The 21,642-nt window shown below is 44.5% G+C and overlaps 1 protein-coding gene across 7 annotated transcripts in view; it reads right to left on the bottom strand.

Annotated features, from left to right (window-relative positions):
• The window catches only part of PASD1 (PAS domain containing repressor 1), a 94,209-nt gene that overhangs the window by 7,741 nt on the left and 64,826 nt on the right, over positions 1-21,642 (bottom strand). For 5 of the 7 annotated variants that reach the window (XM_027888365.1, XM_027888364.1, XM_027888366.1 and 2 more), the window contains exons 2-14: positions 17,198-17,289; positions 15,652-15,708; positions 14,657-14,811; positions 13,837-13,928; positions 11,914-12,003; positions 10,718-10,838; positions 9,423-9,536; positions 8,638-8,756; positions 7,737-7,819; positions 3,909-4,015; positions 2,126-2,273; positions 300-381; positions 28-151 (exon numbers count right to left, since the gene is read on the bottom strand). In XM_027888365.1, coding sequence (XP_027744166.1) covers positions 28-151; positions 300-381; positions 2,126-2,273; positions 3,909-4,015; positions 7,737-7,819; positions 8,638-8,756; positions 9,423-9,536; positions 10,718-10,838; positions 11,914-12,003; positions 13,837-13,928; positions 14,657-14,811; positions 15,652-15,683 — 1,267 coding nt within the window. In that variant the 5' untranslated portion in view covers positions 15,684-15,708; positions 17,198-17,289. Of the gene's footprint in view, positions 1-27; positions 152-299; positions 382-2,125; positions 2,274-3,908; positions 4,016-7,736; positions 7,820-8,637; positions 8,757-9,422; positions 9,537-10,717; positions 10,839-11,913; positions 12,006-13,836; positions 13,929-14,656; positions 14,812-15,651; positions 15,709-17,197; positions 17,290-21,642 lie in introns of those variants that run through there. The other 2 variants (XM_027888368.1, XM_027888370.1) reach the window with 2 other exon arrangements.

Genomic DNA, 21,642 nt, shown 5'->3' with positions numbered 1-21,642 from the left:
GCTGTCCCCGGCCGCGCTGGCACCTACACGTGGAGTCGGAGAGGGCGGTGTGCGAGGAGCGCCGGGAGCTGTGGGATGACAGTGACACTCCCTCCCGGCTGGCGTCCTGGCTGCTGCCGCACTGCCCCACGTCCAGGTAGCTACTGTGGCTCTGCGGGGAGCGAAGCACAAGCGGTGAGATCATCAGCGGGGGGAGGACAGCACTGGAGGGGTCCTCCACCTCCCTGATCCCTTGTTTGGAGAGAAAAACAACCGGCTGGGTGTGCAGCACCAAACTCAGTTGTGAAGGGACACGGTACCTTTAGAGAAGAGGATGCCAGTTCAATTGATGACTCTTCAAGGCCAAGATCTCGCCTTCTCTCAGCCCGAACTTCTGCATAACTAAAAATACAAAACAAAAAAAACCTCAAAATTCCATTTCAAATCCAGTTTTTCAGTCTAGATATTGTTTACTCTGTGGTAACTACCCTACTACACAGGCCACTGTGAAGTTTTCACGTTGAGTCCCAAGCTTTGCACAACACACACACTCTCTCTCACAATGTACAAGGTACTTAGAGGAGCATCATCATAGAGAAATTCCACAAATCAGAAAAAACAGGGCAGTGTCCCATCCCACTGCACCCAGAACTGTACAGCCCGTAGGATTAATTATTCCAAGCACAAAAGCAGATGATCCTTTGCAAATTTTGGCCCTGGATGCCTTCAAGTGAAACTAATCTAAAAGAAAAGTGCACTTGGTTGTTGAAGACAAAATGGGTGTCTTTGTCCTCAGTACAATTTTCCTAATAAAGGAGTTTTCCATTTTCCATAATCAGGCAGAAAAATGATCCCACAGCTTCTGTGCAGGTAAACTCCCATAACAAGAGTACATTCATTTTCCAACCTCATGATGACCAAAAATCAATATTTTTCCATGGGGTACAGTAGCTCAGTGATCCCTACGCCAGCGCCTTGGGGAGGAGGAACTCAGCTCCCTCCTTCTGAGGGTGCACACAACCTGCTGCATCAGAGTTAACACTCTGCACTCCACTGGAAGCTCCAAATACAAACCAGCAGCTGCCCAGGTGCAGTGCAAAGTGCAGGAATTCCTGGGGTGTGCCTGGAAAAGTGCATATTTGCTTTCCTTACTTTTTTCCCCTCTTAAAAAATAAAATATGTACACTAAACAATGCCACGATTCACCACTGGAATAAAACAGAGAGGATGTTTTAAAGATTCTCTGAGTGCTCGTTAGATACTGGAAGGGGCTTGAAGGTCTCTCTGGAACCTTCCCTTCTCCAGGCTGAACAGTCACAACTCTCTCAGCCTGTCTTCACAGGAGACATGCTCCAGCCCTCTGATCATCTTCATGCTCCTTCTCTGACTCACTCCAGCACTTCCATGTATTTCCAGTTTACTAGTGTTTGCTCTTCCAGATGTTTGACAGGAAAAAGAGGGGGACCAGAAAAATATCACAAATTAATTCTTGACAATAAAGAAATACACGGGGAGCAATAAATCTGCTTCAGTTAATAGAGCAAATCAGTGTGTCACTATTTTTTCAAGCCCTTCAGTAAATATATTCTCACTCTGAACCCAGTCTTTTTTGAGATGGCAGTGGTAACAAAGCAGATCCCCCTCCAGAAGGTGCGTATCACAGAGAATCCCACACACGCACTGCCTTCCAGCTCGGTGTTGGAACTCAGCATAAGCAGCTTTCCACTAGGGGAGGATCTTGAGCTGGATTTGGGGTGAGGAATAAGGCTTGCAAGCCAGCAGCTAACTTCAAGTCATAAATATTTAAAAGTCTGATCAAAACGTTTCGTGGGAGATATATGATCCTATTCATGATCATAAAGCCACCTCATTCTTAACAGCTTCAATTCTTTCAATGGGCGTGTCATCACAAGAGATAAAAGGGGACTTGGCCAACAGAGGCTTCCAGGTTTTCGGCCCGGATGACGAAAAAGGAAAAAGAGTCATTAAAAACCATGTTCCCTGTCATAACAGTTTTATGGAATTACATACCATCTTAGTGTGTCAGTAGGCACAGCAAATATTTAGTAAACATAAAACAGAACTAGAAAAAGTAATGGCTGAACACCGAGACATACTCTGGGAAGGGTTTGGGGCTTGCTCCTACCTAACTACCAGGTGAGTGCAAACGATGAACTCGGGCTTGGAATTCCACTGGTGGTAGGTGATGTAGTAGTGTGTCTGCAGCCATATCCACTGCTGGCCTTTGGTCAGGAACCGATAGTAACAGGACTTTCCTTTTCCAAACTGCATCACTGTTCAACAAAAAAAGAAAGCAATTTACAGCAAACAGGGTGGTGCAAAAGTGATTAGAAAAACCATCGGGTCCCACACATCCCCCACAGACTGTGGCAGTGCCAAAATGGCTCTTGAGCTTTATAAACACGACAGATGATACACAACGACGTACTCAGCTTTTGTTTGGGTCCTTTTCTGCTGACTTTAAGGAGTGCCCTTTGGTATTTTGACATTGCTCTCACAACTGGTATAACTATCACTAGCTACATACTTACAACTTATCCATGGGCTCCCCCGAAATAAGCATAAATAACACTAATTAAAGTATTTGCCTTTCACATGTACATGAGAATGCATTTCAGACACTGAAGGTGTGAAGTCAAAATCCCAATAAACAATAAGATAGTGGAGTTTTAACAGTTTAACTGAGAATGGCAGAGATGGGGGTGATTTGCAACTCAGAGAGGAAGCAGCTTGTCTCACTCCAGTGGGCTGGGAGGCTGTGGAGTTTCTTGGTCCCTGCATTGCACTGCTCTGCATCTCAGAGTAATTACAGCATCCCACTCGCTCCACTCTTTGGGGTGTTCTTGTTTCCTTTTTGACAAAACACTCTCCTTTCAAGCAGAGATAACAGAGGGACAAACAGACAGTTTCCCCACAGGAAACCTGTAAGTAATATTTCTTAGCAAAATATCTGATTACCCAGATGCATTTTACAAAGTATGAAGTCATTTTTTATTGCAGTGCCTGGCGATGCAAAGCCAACGGAGGACAGACACAATTCTGGCTCAGTAGTCTGAAATGCACCTAATAAAATGGAAAAATCATGAACTCAGGAGTAAGGCATCTCACATCTGGTAGGAACAGCACACTGATTAAGGGTAGACCATATGTGCAGACACCTTTGGCCCTCCCTCACATCATCTCCAGCCTTCAGCAGGCTGCACTGTTGCAGTACTCAAGCGAAGTTCTCCCTGTGCCCTGGCTCCCACAAGTCACACTATATCTCCTTGCACAAAGGTGAACTCAACACCTCTTTGGTGTTCATTCATCAGCCTGAACTGGACTCTTCTGTTTTGCTGCTTTTCTTTCAGGCCGACCAAACATGAGGCACCTTTACCCACAGGGAAACTGTATTCGGTACTTCTGTATTTTAAAAAAAATTCTGAATCTCCAGAAGCATTTTACTAATGAGTAAGTGAGGTTCACAACATCTAATTGCACAGGTAGGTGAACCAAATGTTGCTCTCCGAAGGCATTTTGGTGAGCTGAGCCCTATGGCTGGTTCTGGAGCCCAGGGTGAACAGCAAGAACTGTGACAACCAACAAAACCCACAGAATCTGGGGCTGCCCTCACAAACTGGGGACAGAGGGGGGGAAGTTTTGACTTCCAATCTATTAATCTCAGACAACGTGTGCTCAGACAAGGTATCTGAGCCAATTTAGGAAACCTGCACAAACAGTTCCTGATCTGAGTAAATTCTGCAGATTTCAACCTCTCAGGTAAGCGTCAGCTGTGACAGTCTGCCACGAGAAGACAGAATTCCCTCGTGGCCCCTGAAGAAGATGCCTTTAGTGACGACAGTAAAGGGTTTTGCACAAGTGACAAACGAGATCGAAGACAGGCAGGTTGCAGAGGGAGGGGAACTTACAGTGTTCATGGCACCTTGCAAGAAGCTCCAGGTCATCTGCATGGTAGTAATCATACCCTGACGTTCCCAGAACCTCAAAGGGTAAATATCCTATAATAGGTGGAGCCCTAGAAAGGAATCAAAGGGCAGGGAATGAGCACAAAACCTGCTAGTTTGACATCTGGCAGATAGGCTGTGACACCAGCAATAAAAACCTCGGCCATTCAGTTGGCAGGGAAATCAGGAGTGGGTTTTCACATACGCAACAAGGTATCTTCATATACAAACAAAACAAACAAAACAAAAAAAAACCACAGCGAGGGAGAGGTAAAAATTGAGAAAATGAAAAGGTGTGTGTTTACTGTTTCATAGCCTATTCATTACGTGGGTGTAGAGAAAGGCATGTACGTATGTGAGTGACTCAATTCATTAAGGATGCTTGTGAGACACGTAGCTTGAGAAACGCTACGGCTGCTCCTGTGCACAACAACTTGGAGCTGGAGTAAAATGATCCAGTAGGTTGGATGTAAATGTCATCTGGGTAGGAACTGGGGAAGAAAGAGCAAGTGGGAAGCTGCAGCATGTGTCAGGACCAGCTTGGGTAAAAGAAAAAGCAATGGCTCTCATCGAAAAACGTGGGAAGTTATAGCCAGCAAAACTTCCTATGCTGGTAGTATTGATAGCAATAGGTATGGGGCAGATTTAGGACTGCTTTTGCTTTGGCAGGTAGATAAGGAATCAATGAAGTATTTGGATAGGCACATTGCAGTGACTTACCTCATCACTGTGCTGTCAATTCTAGATTTTCCATTTTCTAGGCAAAATATGAGTTTTGGTTTTTTTAAAGAGGTGTCCTAACAACACAGAGCATGTGCACAGCCTTCACTGGAGCCTGATAGCTTATGATTATGAAACAACACTGAAGTGTGAGGAGAAAACCACTGTTTCTGTCTCTCCTCCCCATGTCAGCATGCCAGCATGCCAGCCTCCCTCCTCCAGCACTCAGGTACACTCCTGCTTGCACCAGCTCAAGCTCCACACTCCCTCGGTGAGGCAGGACCTGTGCTAACGTGGCTCCACCTGTTTGTTCTGGCTGCAGGATGTGCTGATAGTGTGGGGCTCACCTGCCAAGATCAGCGTGTTTCCCAGCAATGAGGTGGTGGTGTGTTGGTGAAATGGTTAACGACCCAAAATAGGGCAGGATGAAGGGGATGGTGCCTTATCAAACCTGCCTCCCCCGCTGCCTTTCTCTTGGTATGCTGAGTGCTCTTAAGGAAGGTGAATGTCATAAAGTGGCTAAGAATAGAAGCAAAAAGTGATTTAAATGTAGTACATTTGGATTTGGATGATCAGTCCTGAGTTCCTTGGTTATTAACGTGGGAAGTTCTCTCTCGGCTAAGGCACCCTGCTCTCATTTGCGCTCTTGAGAGACACAGTGCATGCAGATTAGTCAACTAAAGAGAGTCCAGGCGGGTCTATAACCTGTCTCTTCTCCACAGTTGCAGGCAGGCTGGCACCAGATGGGAAATGGGAGGAGAAGGAGGACAGCTAGGGGTCTGCTCAACAGCAGTCCCTGGAGGATCAAGGTGTAAGCAGGAGCTCCTGAGTCCCAGCACAAGGGGTTACTGGGAAAGCCAGTTCTCCTCTCAACAGCAAACCTCTTGAAACAGTGTGTGCTGAGTACACAGTGGTCTCTGCCACAGTGCAGCTTTATTTATTCAAGTAACTTTTCATAGAGCACTGTGTTCCTTTCCCTCACGTGACCCAGATTTCTGTTAATGATGATAATATGAGTATTTATGAAAGTGTCCTTTCTTGCTGTCTCTTTGGCAGAATGCATCACTGTCTCTCCTATTTTTAATGACATACTTCTATTCAAGACAATAATGTCTTTGAGATGCACATCAGATAAACACTTAAGCTGATCAGGAAAGTATTATGCTTTCCTGAATACTGCCAGGGCTCTTTGTATGAGAAAGGAACCACAAAATGTTCCTCATCTGTCATTTGACAAGGAGCTGCCTTGCCTATGGAGCAATTTAAAAGTGTTTTGTTAGCTTGAGTTCCAGCCTTGAGACCTGCAACTCGCTGTGCAAATGGGAATGCACAGTCTTCAGAGAGCCTTTCAGATGCACTCTTTTAATAAATGAAGGGAAAATAGGAACAGTACCACAGTGCAGAAGAGGAATAGATCATTCTCAAAGCTGACAGGCTTTCTTCCTCTACACATATTTACATATAGACCCAGAATACAGATTTTTCCTGTTTGTTTATCCAGATCTATGAAATCCTTTTTGCACTATCTATCTTTACTCTGTTTTAAGTTGTGATCATGATAGGAAAGGTCCTGGTTCCAGCTCCTGCTGGGAACCCTCTGCCCCTGCTGATGGCGTATCTCAGCATCAGGCAGCCTGTGTTGATGCAAATAAGCAAGAAACAGCAACATTTCCCAGCACCCTGCAGACTGTACTGGAGAGCAGTTTGAATCAATGATTAAATGAGACAACCCCCACGATCTCATGCTCATTCTCGGGTCTGAGCTCACCACTCGCATCTAGGGCTGTCACAGGCTCTGCCTCAGCATCTTCATCAGCTTAATTTCCTCTCAGTAACAATGGTTTCCTCGCCAGGGATATCAGTGGGACTGGAGTGGCTGCAAGCACCCAGCACGGAGATTCTTCTCTGAGTCATAACCCAGGCTCATCAGAAAACTCTTTGTCAGGTTTCAAAGTAGTTCCTGCTCACCTTATTCACAGGAGCTGCTGGGACACAGCAGCTCACTCCATCAGTGAAGTAAGGGGTTTAGGGCTCTTTTACCATTTTTAACAATAATCAGCTGATTCTCAAAACATGCATTACTGGACAGGCCAATTAAAGTCCATCAAAGCCACTCCAGCGAGATTTCCATACACCAGTAATGATCTGACTGTCTCAAACCACACAGCATCAACTGTAGGGCTGTCACAGGGCCAGTTCCTCCATGCTTTAAAATCTGATATGTGAGGGACACATCTTGTGTATTATACAAATAAAAGTTATAAAATTAATAAGTTATAAATTAATAACAATTTACATTTGCTCTCTCTCTTTCATGCTCTAAATGTGCAGATGATATTTAGGTTTTTTTCCTCACAGATATTTTTTCCTTACAGCCTTATTTACTAGTCTTCTATTTCTAGTAATAACTATCTTTGCACAGCTCACAAGGGGAAGGATAGTGGAAAGGGTAGGATTTTGCAATATGCTTATGCATACATGTCAAATAGAGAGAAGTAAAAGAGTGAATAAAACCCTCTAGCTTCTTTTGAAGAAAATGAATCCTATATTAATCAGCTTAATAAAGCAGTTCCAGTCTGTTTCATTCACCAAGCTGAATCCTAGCCCACCATATGGTATTGTCAAAAACTAATATAAATTAAATCTTAGAATCTGCTGCTTTTTATTTTATTTTCATAAATGCCATCATTTCTGGAGGTGAAAAATCAAAAATTTATTGACACCACAAAATACTTAGAAGGATGCCTTGAAGATTATGTGGTAGAACAAAAGAACTAAACCCATACAGGGAACAGGACTGACACTGCTCAGTTTCAATGACTTATTATCCTGGTGAAGTTAGACATTTTTCTAGATGTTTTCCATCATTTTATACAGTTTCTTACCTGCCTAAAATATGGAAAAGAGTGAAGCATTTAAGGATGTCTAGTAAGTTCACAATAGCGTTACTTACTGAGTCACACTTAATTAGAGCTATTCCTCTTGGGATCTCTGGCAAAAGCTACACATAAAGTTTCCTATTTTTAAACTACAATTTATTTATTCTTCAGTGATTAAACTCAAATCTCTTACCTGTGGTCCAAGAATAAAAACTTCCATTCTAAACTATGCCTCGATGTAAATTCTTCACATGGCTCTTCAACGTTGCAGAGCTCCTGCAAAACAGTTGGCACATTGAGACATTTAATTCTGTGAAGTGACAAAAGGAGCCTGCTACCAAGACCAAGGATGCATCTTGTTGATATAATAAACCATAGCAAAATACAGTGCTTATAAAGTACTTGACTTATTTTCCTCTAAGGAATACACAAGCCTTGTTTTATGGATGCACGAACTGATGAAAAGTGGCTGAATAATTTACCCTGAGCTGAATTTCAGAGCTAGGATAAATAGTCCAAGGGTCTCACCTTGCACTCTGTAGGCAAAATTCCCCAGCTGTTCGCAAATATTGGTATGTGAATATGGATAACTGAGCTGGCTAAAGCCCTCCTGAGCAAGCAGCACCTACGGTCATTATCCCTGTCATTACTGCACTGCACCGTGGGACACTTAACAGATTAGCAGAAAGAGCCCATGAAATGTGGTTTCAACCATGAAACACTGTTTCAAGGTGCAGGTGGCTTCCTTACACCAAGGGTGGCGGGATGCACATCTTTGAAGGTTGCAAATTCCCAAGCAGTGTAGCTGCTCGCCTCGTCTTGGTGCTTGCCGGCCTGCCCACGTTGGGACAGCCCATCCCACAACCACCCCTTCTCAAAAGCAGTTCCTGCTTCATACCTCACCTTTCCAAAACACACTCCCAAACACAGTGGTGTCCTCTCTTTACTGAATCCCTGCACAGACACCCCGTGCTGCTCCCTGAGGGGCTGCTGCAGCACGGCTCCCACGCACCCACAGAGCGCCCACGGCCACTCCACTGGCGGGCACCGGCTGAGCCCCACACAGAGGGCAGAGGCGGGCACAGGGCTCTCACCTTCAAGAACTGCGGCGTGACAAGACGAACAGTCGCAACGAGGCAAATCTGCTCCTCCGTGGCTGACCTGAAAGCTCGTGCAATAGCTGACTCAAAGCCATTACAGGAGGGTGTAGGCACTAGACACAACCAGACAATTTATTTAAGAAGAAGAGGAAGGAGAGCTTTCTTTTCATGTCAAGACAGGTACAGTGACTGATGACACCCCAGCAACCAACTCCTCCTACCCACAAAGTGATGCCACGTTGATACACGTTGACGTTATGTAAAGCGTGACCCTTTAGGCTCCAAGTCACACGGCTGTAACCACCTATCCCTGGTTTGCAGGGGAGCTTTGTAACCCAGCCCTGAGCAGCTCACAGTGTGCAGCTGCAGTCCCCTTGTCAGCCTTTCCCCAGGTCAACATTTGCAAGATTCAGGATTTTACAGGTATATCGAACTATTTAATCTTTGTAAAGTGTCATTTCACTGCCACGAGTGAAACAGAACAGCATGTTTTACTGGTTATTTGAATGAGTAGGCCGCTTTGCAATTGGCAGTGGGTCAACTGGAGGCGTTATCAGTCTGGTATCAGCTTTAGGCACAGCATGCAGGAGAGTGCACTCCTCTGATCTACAGCCTCACCACCACTTTTGTATCAAAATCATATTCAATATATCCACAGCTCATTCCACCCCTGACAATTACAGGGCATTTTCAGCTGAAACAAGGTCTTTAGGGTGCTACAGATCAGGACACAATTTAAAGGAAAGAGGTGAAGAAGGTAGGCTGGAGCAGTAACTTACCATGAGTAAAATATTTAAAATCCACTACAAATTTCACATATTCATACATCAGGGGTTCATTTGGATCTAAATTGCCTCTTGCTAAATGGCAGCAAAACTCTATTTGTTTTTCTGCTGAAATGAGAGAAAGAGAGAGACACAGGCAATGTTACTAAAAGTCTGCACTTTATCACACTCACGTACTGAATTTATCTAGGTGCTTACACCAACCCTGCTGCTGTGCTATCTGAGCACACTCTGCTGGGATGCTCTTAAAACCCCAAAGTAAATATATAAATACTAGGAGCAATTATCAGCTGGTTCTGCTTAAGGAAATGTATTCTCACCCTTTCTCCCATGGCTTTGCAGTCGCTCCAGTACTCCTGGTGTGAAGCCCTGGCTACACCGGTCAGGGGGATTTTCCCCTGACTTCATAGTTTGCAGAATTTCATGCAAAGCAGTTACATGCCATTGCAGTACTGTGCTCTGGCACTGCTCAGTAGGACCCAGATCCAAAGGGCACTGAACTCACCCTCAGCCTCTCCATTAACAGTGGACGGCACCGTGCCAAGCTCTCATCCAGTTTTCTGCCCCAAGTCTGAACTCTATGGATTAGACCACACGGCCTTCAGCCAGGGGGAAACCACCCTGAGGGCACAGCATCATCAGCACAACTTCCCACTGATGCTCCCGGGGCAGCAGGGAGGGGAGGCCAGTCCTGCTCAGCCATGGTGAACCCACTGGGAAAGGGGGATGCCAACACAGGCTTGGTAAAATGTGGATGATAGGAAGATGCTGCTGCCTGCTCTGGTGCTGGGGATGTTTTCTAGGAGAAATAGACATTCTGGGGGTGGGACAGCAGCCAGCAATACAGATCTGGATGGACTGTTCAGATAGGAAGGCTGATGTTTAAGTTACATTAGAGTTTCTCTTGTGTCCTGAGACATGCAAGCCTCCTAAGGAACATAGGCTCTGCCAAAACCCTTTGAGATTTCTCCAACCATTTTCCTTTCCCTAAGCCCTCACTCCTTTCTCAGGTTCAGTCCAACATCCCATCTGAGGAAAAACATCTAATGAGGGCAACTTCACTGTCCTATGGGACAAAGCAGATGGTAAAACAAAGTGTCCAAATCAAAGAGCAAGTACTGGGAACACATAGGAACATTAGCTGATGTGGTGCACCAAAACCCACAAATGCAGCAAAACAGCAGTGGCAGGCAGAAGAATTAAATAGCTGAAGAACCCTCTGCAGGCTTCCCTGGGACCTGTTTGTCTTGGGCAAACTTCCCTGACCGACAGACAAGAGCAGAGCTTACCATTTAGAAAATCAGCTGCAACAGGATCTGTCATGAGCACATGTGGAAAAAGGAGCTTGTACACTTCGCTCTGTTCCCGCTCAGGCAGAAAGTTTAATATATTTTGGTCCACCAAATCTGACTGATACAAAAGAATGCTTTGTCATGTTCAGCAGTACAGCCTGACACAACCACACACCTTTTCATCCCACAGCAGAGCACAGACACTGCTGCTCTAGCTGATGCCTAAGACAAGGAAGCCCAGTCAATCTGTAGATGAACCTAGGGCAGAACACAACCCTTAGATTATTTTACCCCAGGGTTAATATCTATTTCTAAAATGTTGAACAAGTCCCAGAGTTTGCCCCCTCAGTTCAGGGAGATGTAAGTGGGAGAAGAAACCCTGGTACCACAGGAATGTAACAAGATGATAAGTATCATTTCAAAATGAAAATGTGAAACATTTTCATTTGGAAGCATGACAGAAGCGAGAGAGCTCCTCCTCACATCCTCCATTTGTCTTCTAGGCCGAACATCTGGCAAAATCAGCTTAACCTGCAAGTGATTCAGTGCTGATCAACCCACACATCCTGACTAAAGGGGTTCTACCAAAATATCAGCACAGATTTGTTCTTTGCACACCAGGACATTCAGCTAACCAAGTGCTCAAATTGTTGGTGCCTCATGCTTGGCACCAGATAAAGAGAAAATGTTTTTGAAGGGCCAAGCTGAAATGTATGCACCTGACAGCTAACTGGTTTCTAGAAATACTCCCAGAAAACTCTGAGGCCACACATTTGTTACTCAAGACTATGGGCTAGAAGTAGGAAAACCCAATGTCATCAGAAGAGCATAGATTTAGTCCTAAAATAATATTTAAATTATCTAAAAAGAGCTTCAGCACCGATTTCACAACCATAAGATTTTCCATGCACCCGATGGGGCAAACACCTCCCAGACCATCCTTTAGATGTGCAGCCAAGTGATGAGCTACGGGTACAGTGATTTTGCACAGTTGATTTTTTTTTAGATAACTCATAGACCCTGAGAGAGAATCTGTTGTTCACATGAACTTGAGAAACTACCTAACAGTTTGTTGGTTAACCACCCCCCTCAGTCAGTTGCCTCTTTGGTGGGACAAAATCAATCCCCAGGCCTGCAATGGCAGGTTGCACCAAGGAGGGGAATGAGCTTCATGTTGAGTGGTCAGAACTTACCGGTAAGTGTCCGAGCAGAGATGAAACACTATCAGATACATAAATAATAATCCCATCAGTGGTAAGAGCGATGAGAAAGCCATCTAGTGCCTAATGATGATAGACAGAAAAAAAAAAAGAAAAAAAATAATTATGCAAGGTAACAACTTAGAATATAACAGACTAATTGATTCTTTAGTGATGCTTCAAACAGCCGAAACTTAGCAGAAATTAATCACGGAAATGATAGTTCAATGCGGAAAACCAAAAATTATACATGCTGCCTAATTCAACATTCTTTTTATATTCTTATTTGCTCATTATTGTTAAATTGACTTGTATTTTTCACCCAGTGAGCATTTATTTAACATGAAGCAAAACAGTGATGCTTAGAATTTTGACACCCACACAATCCCAGTGACTTCAGTCACTTCATTATGTGTTCTGAATTACACAACTGAGTTAACAAACTCAGTGCGTAAGGAGATGGTAGATATCATCATGGCAGACCCAGCACTGTGGATGGATGGGTGGATGGATGGATAAGGAGACACAGCAAAATGATACAATGATTTATTTTTAGCAATTTATGGACAACATGGAGAAGATTTAAAGCCTTATTTATTTTGATTAAGGTACTGGTTTGTAAGGCTAGTGACAGAACAATTTTAAGGCTTGTTTTGTTCCCCTTTCATGTTCACAGTGGTTTCTGCCCCAGAGTCAAAGCTCTCTGTCCCTTTTAAGTCACTGCCTGTGCTTTCCTCCTTGAGTGTTCTCCCTGTTCTTCACAACATCTCCTTGTACCATTTACTCAGTGTCTGTCCCTATTCTTCTCTAACATCAAGATCTGGGAGGTTTAATAGCTGGCCAGCACCGTGCACAAAGCCAGCTCTTCTAAAGGCACTGTTAGGCTGCTCTGCATCTTGGAGACAGGGAGCCAAAGATGCAGCACTCACCATCTGCCCCCACCTCACTGCCTTTGCTCAAAATAAGTCCTCTCTGGGAGAAAAAACAGTGACTGGAAGCAAACTGCTTAACTGGGTAAGTCTAACAAAGTCCAGCAAGCCATCAATTATTAAAGGGTTTGCTCTCCCCACCACTTTCCAGTCTAAGGGGGGGAATTTGTTTTGATTCAGCTGGAACAAGCAGCTTGTTTGGTGAGAGAGATTCCCAGAAAGAATGAACAGACTTTTCCAGGGAGGTGAGTCATGACATCCTGATGAAAAGGAGTAACTAAGACACTGCAGCACCTCCCAGTTCAGCCCAGCATACACCCTTATTTTGATGGGGCAAAGAGCAGCAGCTGCCCACACAGGGTAGGAGATGTCCTCTCCAGAGGAGCACGAGCACAGACCCAGAGTCACAGCCTTAAGAAAGGAGAAATGTAGGCTTGTGGGGTGTTTCTGGACCAGTGAAGCATTTTAGAGGTGGGAGTATGGGAGCTGTTCTCCTGAATGCACTTAAAGGCAATCTAAGCAATCCAAGCACAAGAGACAGCACTCGCATCACAAGTACAGCAGCTCACAGCAAGCAGCTGCAGAGGCAGCAGAGCTGAAGCTGCCTGGCTAATGGGATGTGGGAGGAAGAGAGCTGCTCTGCTTTTTTCAGGTCCTTTCAAGTTTTCTCTAAAACTGCTAGCTCTAGCAGCTCTTCTGAGATGGGAAATTCTCCTTTTCCTCTCTCACCAGGCCAAAACTGGGCCAAATCAGCCTCTATCCCTAAATGAAAAGCCGTTCATCTTTCAGGGGAAGCAATCATTTTTTAATTCTGTGTCTGAAAAGCACATTTAGCACATTGGTCTCTGTCAGATTTGTATTGTATGTGCCAGCAGAGTAGAAATCATTAGCATTGGGACCTACAGGTGAAAAGGAACTGTGCATCTCTGAACTACTCCACTGGACTGATTGCTTCTCACTAATCTGTGCAGCTTTAATTTCTTCTTACCTCTAACATCAACTGGGTGAATTCCTCGTTGCTAAGAAATGAAGGCTTCCAGTCTTGTCTAATCTCACAGGCTTCTGTCTGTGCTGTGATTTCTTAAAGAGAAAACATCAAAAAAGCAACATGACTCATGCTACTTAGATTTTTTTTTTCCTTTTCAAGTAACACTAGATTTCTTTAAAGAGGGGTTTCAGAGGAATCATCCACAGATCTTCACACAAACCCTTCTTGCATGCAACAGTCGTTTTCTATGCCATCAAGATACAAATACATTAGAAATAAAGAAAGGGAAATGGAGAAATTTTGGGTGGTCTGAATATGTCCTTCAAAAATTATGGTCAGTGGACTAATTTCAGAGTAGTAGAGCATTCCTGTGAGCAGGGGGTGTTTGTGACTCTGGAGCTGTTTCAGTAAGGGTCTCAGGAGTGCCCAGGCAGCAGGAAAGGCTGCACCCAGCCATCTCCTAATCCAGGAGACCTGGGAGCATGGCATAGAGTCCCCTTTCCCCTCGCTTTTCTAGTGGGTGCTGTTCCTCAGGTTTTCCTCCCCCATGCTCTGTTTGAGTGTGCAAAGCAGGGCAGGGGATGTGGAGGCCAACGAGGGAAACGACGTCTCTACATTAAAGAGAATCTTTTCAAATCTATCTGTATTTAACTGGTCAGCACTCTAGCCCATTTCCTGAGGCCAACTCCTGTGCCTTATTCTGCCCCTCAGGCTCATGCCCTCTCTGGAGGTCTGAGATGCTTGGGAAAAAGAGTTTTCATTTTCTATCTGAAAAGGAAACTGTCCGCTGGGCAAATGCAGAGCCAGCAGCCTCCAGTACCTTTCTGTTTCTGTAGGAAGTCGATGGTCCTCTGCAGTATTGTGGACTTGTCCATCTTGAGAGGGTGGCCATGGCCCTGCAGCATCGTGCAAAGCTCTTTAATGAGGACATTGAACTGGTCTCTCCTCTTCTTTTCAGATTTGTTGCGTGATGCCCTGAGCGACAGGAACATAAATGCCACTAAGCAGAATGAAAGACCTGCAGCTCGAACCAGGGTGAGGCAAAGTGCCCTGTCCCTGCAAAACACCGTGTCAAGAGTCTAGCTGCAGAAACACAGGCTAGTTTCCAGCTCACATTAACACAATTTAAGAATGTTTCATTAGGGCTTTCCCCTCCATTAAAAACAATAAAGGAGGAGGCAAATCCATTCAGTTTTCTTTCCAATGCTCGTATCTGAGAGAACTCTATTTTCATACCTCTTACAGGAGTAATTAATTTGCTTTACAAGTGTATTCATGATGATACATACTTCCTGTGATCTAGACTGAGTTTAGTATGCAGAAAGCATTTCCATTCATATTCCAGTTGGCATTTGGAGGTTCTCAGATCCAGCATTTACGTTCACAGCCATCTCTGTTTTGGCACTCATGTATGATGACTAATTAGAACTGAGCCAAATGCTTCTCTGACGGAAGACTAACTCATACTCATGCTAAAGCAGGACTAATCTCTAAGTTTCATGGGGAACTCTCCCCCAGGTGGGCAGTACTGCTTGATACCAATAAAATCTCAGGTCAGGAGTCCTGCATCAAGATAATAAATATTTATCATGGGATAACATGAGAACCTGAGGGGACAATAAAGTAATTTAAGGATGACTCAGTCGAATAATCCATGGTAGGAGTAGGCAAACACTATGAGAAGCCTCAAAATGGTGACTTAATTATGTTGTGTAAACTGCATGGGGGCTTTGCCATCAGTACTGTCAAGTACTTTGTCAAGCACTGGACAACACAGCATTTACAGTTCTCCTCCAGGCATGGATCCCAACATACCTCTTTGCCCTGTCCTTCTCATCTTCATCCATCAGTTCGTTTACACAACACAGGGCTCTGGAAGGAAAAGACAGAAGTACTTACTTAAATATATTTCCTGATCTTGCTAAGAATATCAAAATATGGAGCTTACTGGTTTGTACTTCAAGGCCTCCAGGAGGTTTCAATCTTCCCTTTCCCAAACTTCACTCTTGTTATGTACTTCCTTGCTTGTTCAGTCTGCTACTGAGACTTGAGAAGTGAAGCCGTTGCTACACTCCCGTACAACTACAATAACCACGGCTCTGGAGGGAATGAGCTGCAAACCAGCAGCCCTTCAGCCTGCCTTTGTGCTCCCCTCTGCACCAGGATAGGGAATCCTGCTGGAGCACTGAACTCTGCACAGGAGTCAGCATCTTCCCTGCAAATGTGAGAGCTGATTTGACACTGATGTCTGTACCAGGCACCACCTCGCCTGGCCCTGTTTTGGGAAATCGCAGGCTGCCAGTTGATTTCAAGCACTGCACTGCTTGAAATGCATCTGAGACTTCTTTCCCAGTGGAAGGACATAGGAGAAAGAAAGAAACTGTGCTAATCCCCTAAAGGATTAGTATTAGGCAACAGCAGGGTACTGTCAGGATATCTAAGAGATGATATGATAGACAGGTTCATCCAAAGCATCCTGCAGCCAATGACTGCTGCTTGAGCTGGTGGACTTCCCCCCCATCATCTGAGCTGCGTCCTAGCATTGGGATTCACTCCCAAGACTTCAAATTGAAATTTCCTCACCTGGCACTAAACAAGGAAAAGAAGGTAATGTGACCAGGGTTCCCCAAGCTCTATATATTCCTGCATCAGAACAGCCATTGTGTGCTGCTGCCTTCACCTTACCTGTTCTTGCAGCACAGGTAAGGAGAGCAGTAGGCAACAACTCCCTGTAAGGACACAGTACTCTCAGGCCCCATTAAATGATGGAAAAGTCAACACAAGTGTAACTTCTTGACTGGTGTCTTGCTTTCTGTGACTCAGATGGGCTAAGCCCGAGGGAGGGGAAGCCAGGCGGGTGCAGGTGAGACAGCTGCCGTCACTCCACGCCGCGTCACCCGGGTCAGCTCTGCTGGGTTTTACCTCCCTCAGACACCTTCAAAAAGGAAACCGCACCCCTAACCAGCATCAGCACCAATCTGCCTCCATCTCTAGCGAGCACTTTCCCTGCAAAATCCTCCCACGTTGCCCAGCACCCAAGGGGCATTTTTCAATAGGTGCATCCAAAAGATTTTTTCTGTTTTGAGACTACTCCAAGATCAAACAACTTGGTGGCTATACAAGGAGCACAAAATAAAACCACCCACAACTGACAGGATGTCAAAGATGCTGCTCACAGTAAAAACTACAAAATTTTATTCTTCCTTCCCTGCTCCAGGGCAAGGATCTCCCTCCCTGCAGATGACCTGGGCAGAAGAAACTGTATGGATTCTTTTGTTACAAAATATGAACGCACTCCATGGGGAGGGAGTGGTTCTTACTGCTTGAGTCACCAAAAGCTACAAGCCAAATTAGAAATTACCTGTTCTACTCCTCAGATTCATCAGTCCAGACTGACAGAGTGGGATTAGCACTTCTTATCACCATGTAAATAGAGACGGAGAAAAATTAATCCTGGAATGAAAAGCAAGTCCAGTTAAAACACAGTTGCAGGCAAGACATCCTAAAGAGCAGCAATCACTTCAATCTGAGAAAAGTCTACCACCACAAATTAGAAACATGCTCAAGTATGACTGATGGAACCTCAGCAAAGCCTCCAGCAGTGGGAGCTGGACCAAATTCTTGGGCTCCTGGCCGAGAACTGTATCTGTGGGCACTACTGCTACCACAGAAGCAGCCTGGGAAAGCCAATGTGACCTCTCATGAGCAAAAAGCCATGTGGCCCAGCGGGGAAGGACACACAAGAAACTGGCTGGAAAACTGCTACAAGGGACATATGTCAGGCGAGTGCACTGGAGAGGGCAGCCAGGACAGGGTGGGGACATTGTGTGGCTGAAGCTTAACACCATGAGCTACACAGATCCTGCAGAGTGATACGGTGACAGGACTTGCAGAGGAAGTTTAGGTGAGTAACTCAAGAAAACAGTTCAAATTCCTGTTCACTGCCAATAAATGCAATTATGTCAGTCCGTGTGCTGAAAAAAAAAATTGGCTCAGATAAAGTGATACAGTCACTGTAAACAGTAATATGGAAGTTACTGCATGAGGATTGCACCTTCTGACACAGCAGAAGTACAAGGGTAAAATATAAAATATCTGATGTATTTCAGTGGTAAGCGAACCGGTAAAAAATGGAGTTGGGATGAAGGGATTATTTTCAGTTTGGAACATGAATTTTCAGGGATAATATCACACAACTCCTGACACCCTCAGTGAAGCTGCAAATGAAAACAACACCTGAGTAGCAAGTTTAAACTCAGTGGATCTGCTCTGCTTCTGTTCTCTCAGCAATCATGCGCTGGTCAAGTTACACGCTTTTATTCCAGTTCAAAAGGAGCGTGTGATCTTATTTGTTACCCTAATGAGCTACTGCAGAGCCAAGGTGCTTATCACAGTCACTGCTGCTCATCCATCAGTGCTGTTCTACCACAACCCTACAGCTGTTTCTCCTCTAGAAGAACAACCCCTACAGAAGTTCTGGCGACCTGTGATAAATTCAGACATACGTAGATATAAAGAAAACTCATTTTAAAGCGATGGGTTAAATTATGAAAAAAATGCTTGTGGATACACAAACAGATCTACCAAAATTTTTCAGGGAACCTTCTTTGTATCCAGACTTAAGTATGCAAAAATTCAGCCTAAGAAAAGGATTCTTCCCAAGCTTGGAGTGCAAAGCTTTATGTAGAAACTTTGCCCATATGCTGTCCAACAACTGAAAACTCCTGGGAAGCCTGTCGGGTTTTCTGCCTCGTTCACATGTTTGGCCTGCCAGCCAGCTTGAACAGCAGCAAGCTGAGGGAAGTTGTTAGGTCACCAAGAGAGTCAACAGTCCAGTTAGTGCTCACTGAGTCTAAACTGGGGAATGCAGCTCGGATCCTCCCGTCTCCTGCAGCAGTTATCACACCCTGCCCCAGCAGTGCTGGTGTGAGCTGCCAGGGGCAGGGGGGGAAATGAGGCTTCCTAAGGGATGTGAGCAATGCCCTTGGGCAACACCAGACTTCGAGGTGTTAACAGAACAAATGGCCATAAAAGAATTCACAGGCCCAAACACAAAGAGAAGCTTTTTGCATGATGCAGCAGGATGGTGAGCTAGAAAAAGTCTTAGTAGAAGACACCTAAGGACAGAATATTCTTAATCGGATTAAGCACTTCAGGACTACATTTAGCTAAGTGCTTTTTGTCTTGTTATGAGACAGAGCTAAATATAGTAACCAGAATACTTAAGAATAGTTTCATAAGGGTTGTACACACTCCTCAGCCAGATAAGGCACTTAGCACTACTGACAGCAGTATGTCTGCAGGTTAAGACTATTTTAAATAGCTCCAGATAGAATCTCTTTGACCTTAACTGTTTTAACCAGAGGGATCAAAATTTATTTATTGCCTACTGAAAATCCTCTCCTTCCCTTAGACAGAGGGATTCCTGAACTCTGTGGGCAGGTAAAGAGGAAACTAGTCCATGTTGCTGGCATCATTTCTCACCCCACCTACAACAGGTGAGGATCAGCCTTCTCACAAAGCAAGGCACATCCATCACGCTTAATGCCCTCTGTAAAAGGAAAAGAATTGTTTTCTTTCTTTGTACAGGGAGTCTCAAAAAACATTCATAGCATTGTAAGGGCATGTTATGGTTTAGACTTTTCAAATACCACAGTATTTGAAGTTGTTTCCAGGGTTACAGAAAGGGTAAAATGTAGCCAAATGACAGCCTTAACAAGACAAATGGACTTCACAAACACACAGCTAATAGTTAAAGCATTACTCCATGCTATCTGCAATATTCTGGCCCATTTTCTGCTGAAGAGAAAATGGAAGGGGGAATTTTTTAAAAAATTATTTGTTTTGCAGAACTGTCTGACTTCAGGAGCTATCTAAAACTGCAAGCTTTTGATTAAAGAAAATGTTCATTTATTGGCTTGCTGCAAATCATCAAAATATTAACATTACCTTAGGATAACTCTTAATGGAACATCACATTAGTAAGAATTATGCCCTGAAACCAACAGTTCCTATGAACACTTCATTATAGATTTAGTTTTAATTATTTGGCTTTGTCACTAATGGCAAGGCAAAGATCATTCTATGTGTGATGCTGCCCCTCTCCTCATGATCAGCAATGAATGAAGCTTTCATTGGTCACCTAAAAAGGGTCTCTGAACCCAGATGATTGATTGCTTTTCCCAACTATAGCAGCTTGTCTAATGAAAAACATTCACTGTGCATAAAAACTTTGTTTTGCTTGTATTTAAATTTTCATGGAATTTTTCATTTCAGTAACACACAGCAGTAAGGGACTCTTCAAATCTGCAATGTAGGAATTATTTTAATTATGGAAATGTGCTGTGATAATAATTTCCACAGATTTTACACGCAATGAATTCATCAGAGAGCCCTCAATTACAAGATGCAGCACTGTGTGGCACAATGCAGCCATAAATAAGGGAGTTAATGCATTCTCCAGCAATATGATTTATATGTCAGTGTGCCAATGTTTCGTTCTTCTTGAGGCAACAGGAGGGCATGACTGTGGTTGGCAGCTAAACAGCTGATTTAATTTTTAAAAGACAGAATTTATCCTCCTCAGTAAAGTGCTACTGATTCAACAACAAGATGCTTATGCAAATGGCATCTGAAACACCAAACAGTGCGGCTGAATCTTTATGGCTGTTTAGCACAGAAAGGATCAGCATCTCTGCTGATGCCCAGGAGCACCAGAGCCCTGGCCTGGTCCTGTGCCACCCCTCTCCTGTCATATAGAGTGTGGAGGAAAGCCATGGCAGCGGCTCTCACAGCCCTCCTCTGCAAAGGCCTTTCTCTTATTCTGAGCAGTCTCAACAACAAACTTACCCACGTTTGGGACAAATGTTTGGAGTGGGCAGTAGCAGCAGTAGCTGCTCAGCACAGCTGTAGCATTCCCCTCCACCTGAGAATCCCACAGGACACAGCCTCACCACAGCTGTCACAGCTTAGTGTGAGAGCACCACACAGACATGCAAAGGCTAAAGCAGGTGTGGCAGTTGCACATCTGCGTTATTTGATCTGCTTGCTTAATTTTTTCTGCTTGCATTTCACCCTCTACTTTTCCTTGCCATGCCTTGCCTTCTGTTGTTCTTCACTCTTTCCTGACCTTCTTCCACTTACCCCCCTTAATTAACATCTATTGGACTGCAACTCAGAGAATGAGATCTTTCTTGAATGTGTTTTCTCTCCATCTTGTTATTTCTTATATCACCTCCCTTCACCTTTCCACTGCTGCTGCTTCTCTGTGCTCTTCACTTTCCCCTTCTCCAAAGAGAAAAAAAATCTTTCAGTGATCTCAGTTTTGACAATCACTCAGCCCTTTCACTGTGGGAACTTGACTTTCCCAGGTCTGAGGCACACACAGCTCTCAAGCTCTGTTTAGGGAGACACTGCCTTAGGGATCATGCTAATGGGGATCTGATGGGTGTTGGCTCCCACGCCACACTGGCTTCAGGAGCACTGGGTCCTGTCCTGCCTGATAGTTCCCAATCCCAGTTTCAGACCCTCTTTTGAGGAACTGGGATCTCCCTCAGTTCAGTGGTAGTGCTGTGCAGCTCCAAACTCGACAGAAAACACCACCCTACATCCACACCACGGGATGGCTGAGGGAAGTGGTCCAGCACAGCACACCCATCCATGGCAGCTGACACATCCTGTCAGTCTTTTGGAGTGTCACAGCACACACAGACATGCCATGACTGTACTTATATTTTCACACAACCTCTCTGTTTACTGGAACATGGGTGATGGTGGTCAGTCGGCGAGGGAACCAAATGTTCTGTG

Source organism: Empidonax traillii, unplaced genomic scaffold (genome assembly GCF_003031625.1).
Source record: "Empidonax traillii isolate 1590-97213 ecotype Southwest subspecies unplaced genomic scaffold, ASM303162v1 scaffold237:size1322474, whole genome shotgun sequence".
NCBI classification, from domain to species: Eukaryota; Metazoa; Chordata; class Aves; order Passeriformes; family Tyrannidae; genus Empidonax; species Empidonax traillii.
The sequence above is the reverse complement of the archived record's forward strand: the minus strand, read 5'-3'. Positions and strand labels throughout refer to the sequence as shown.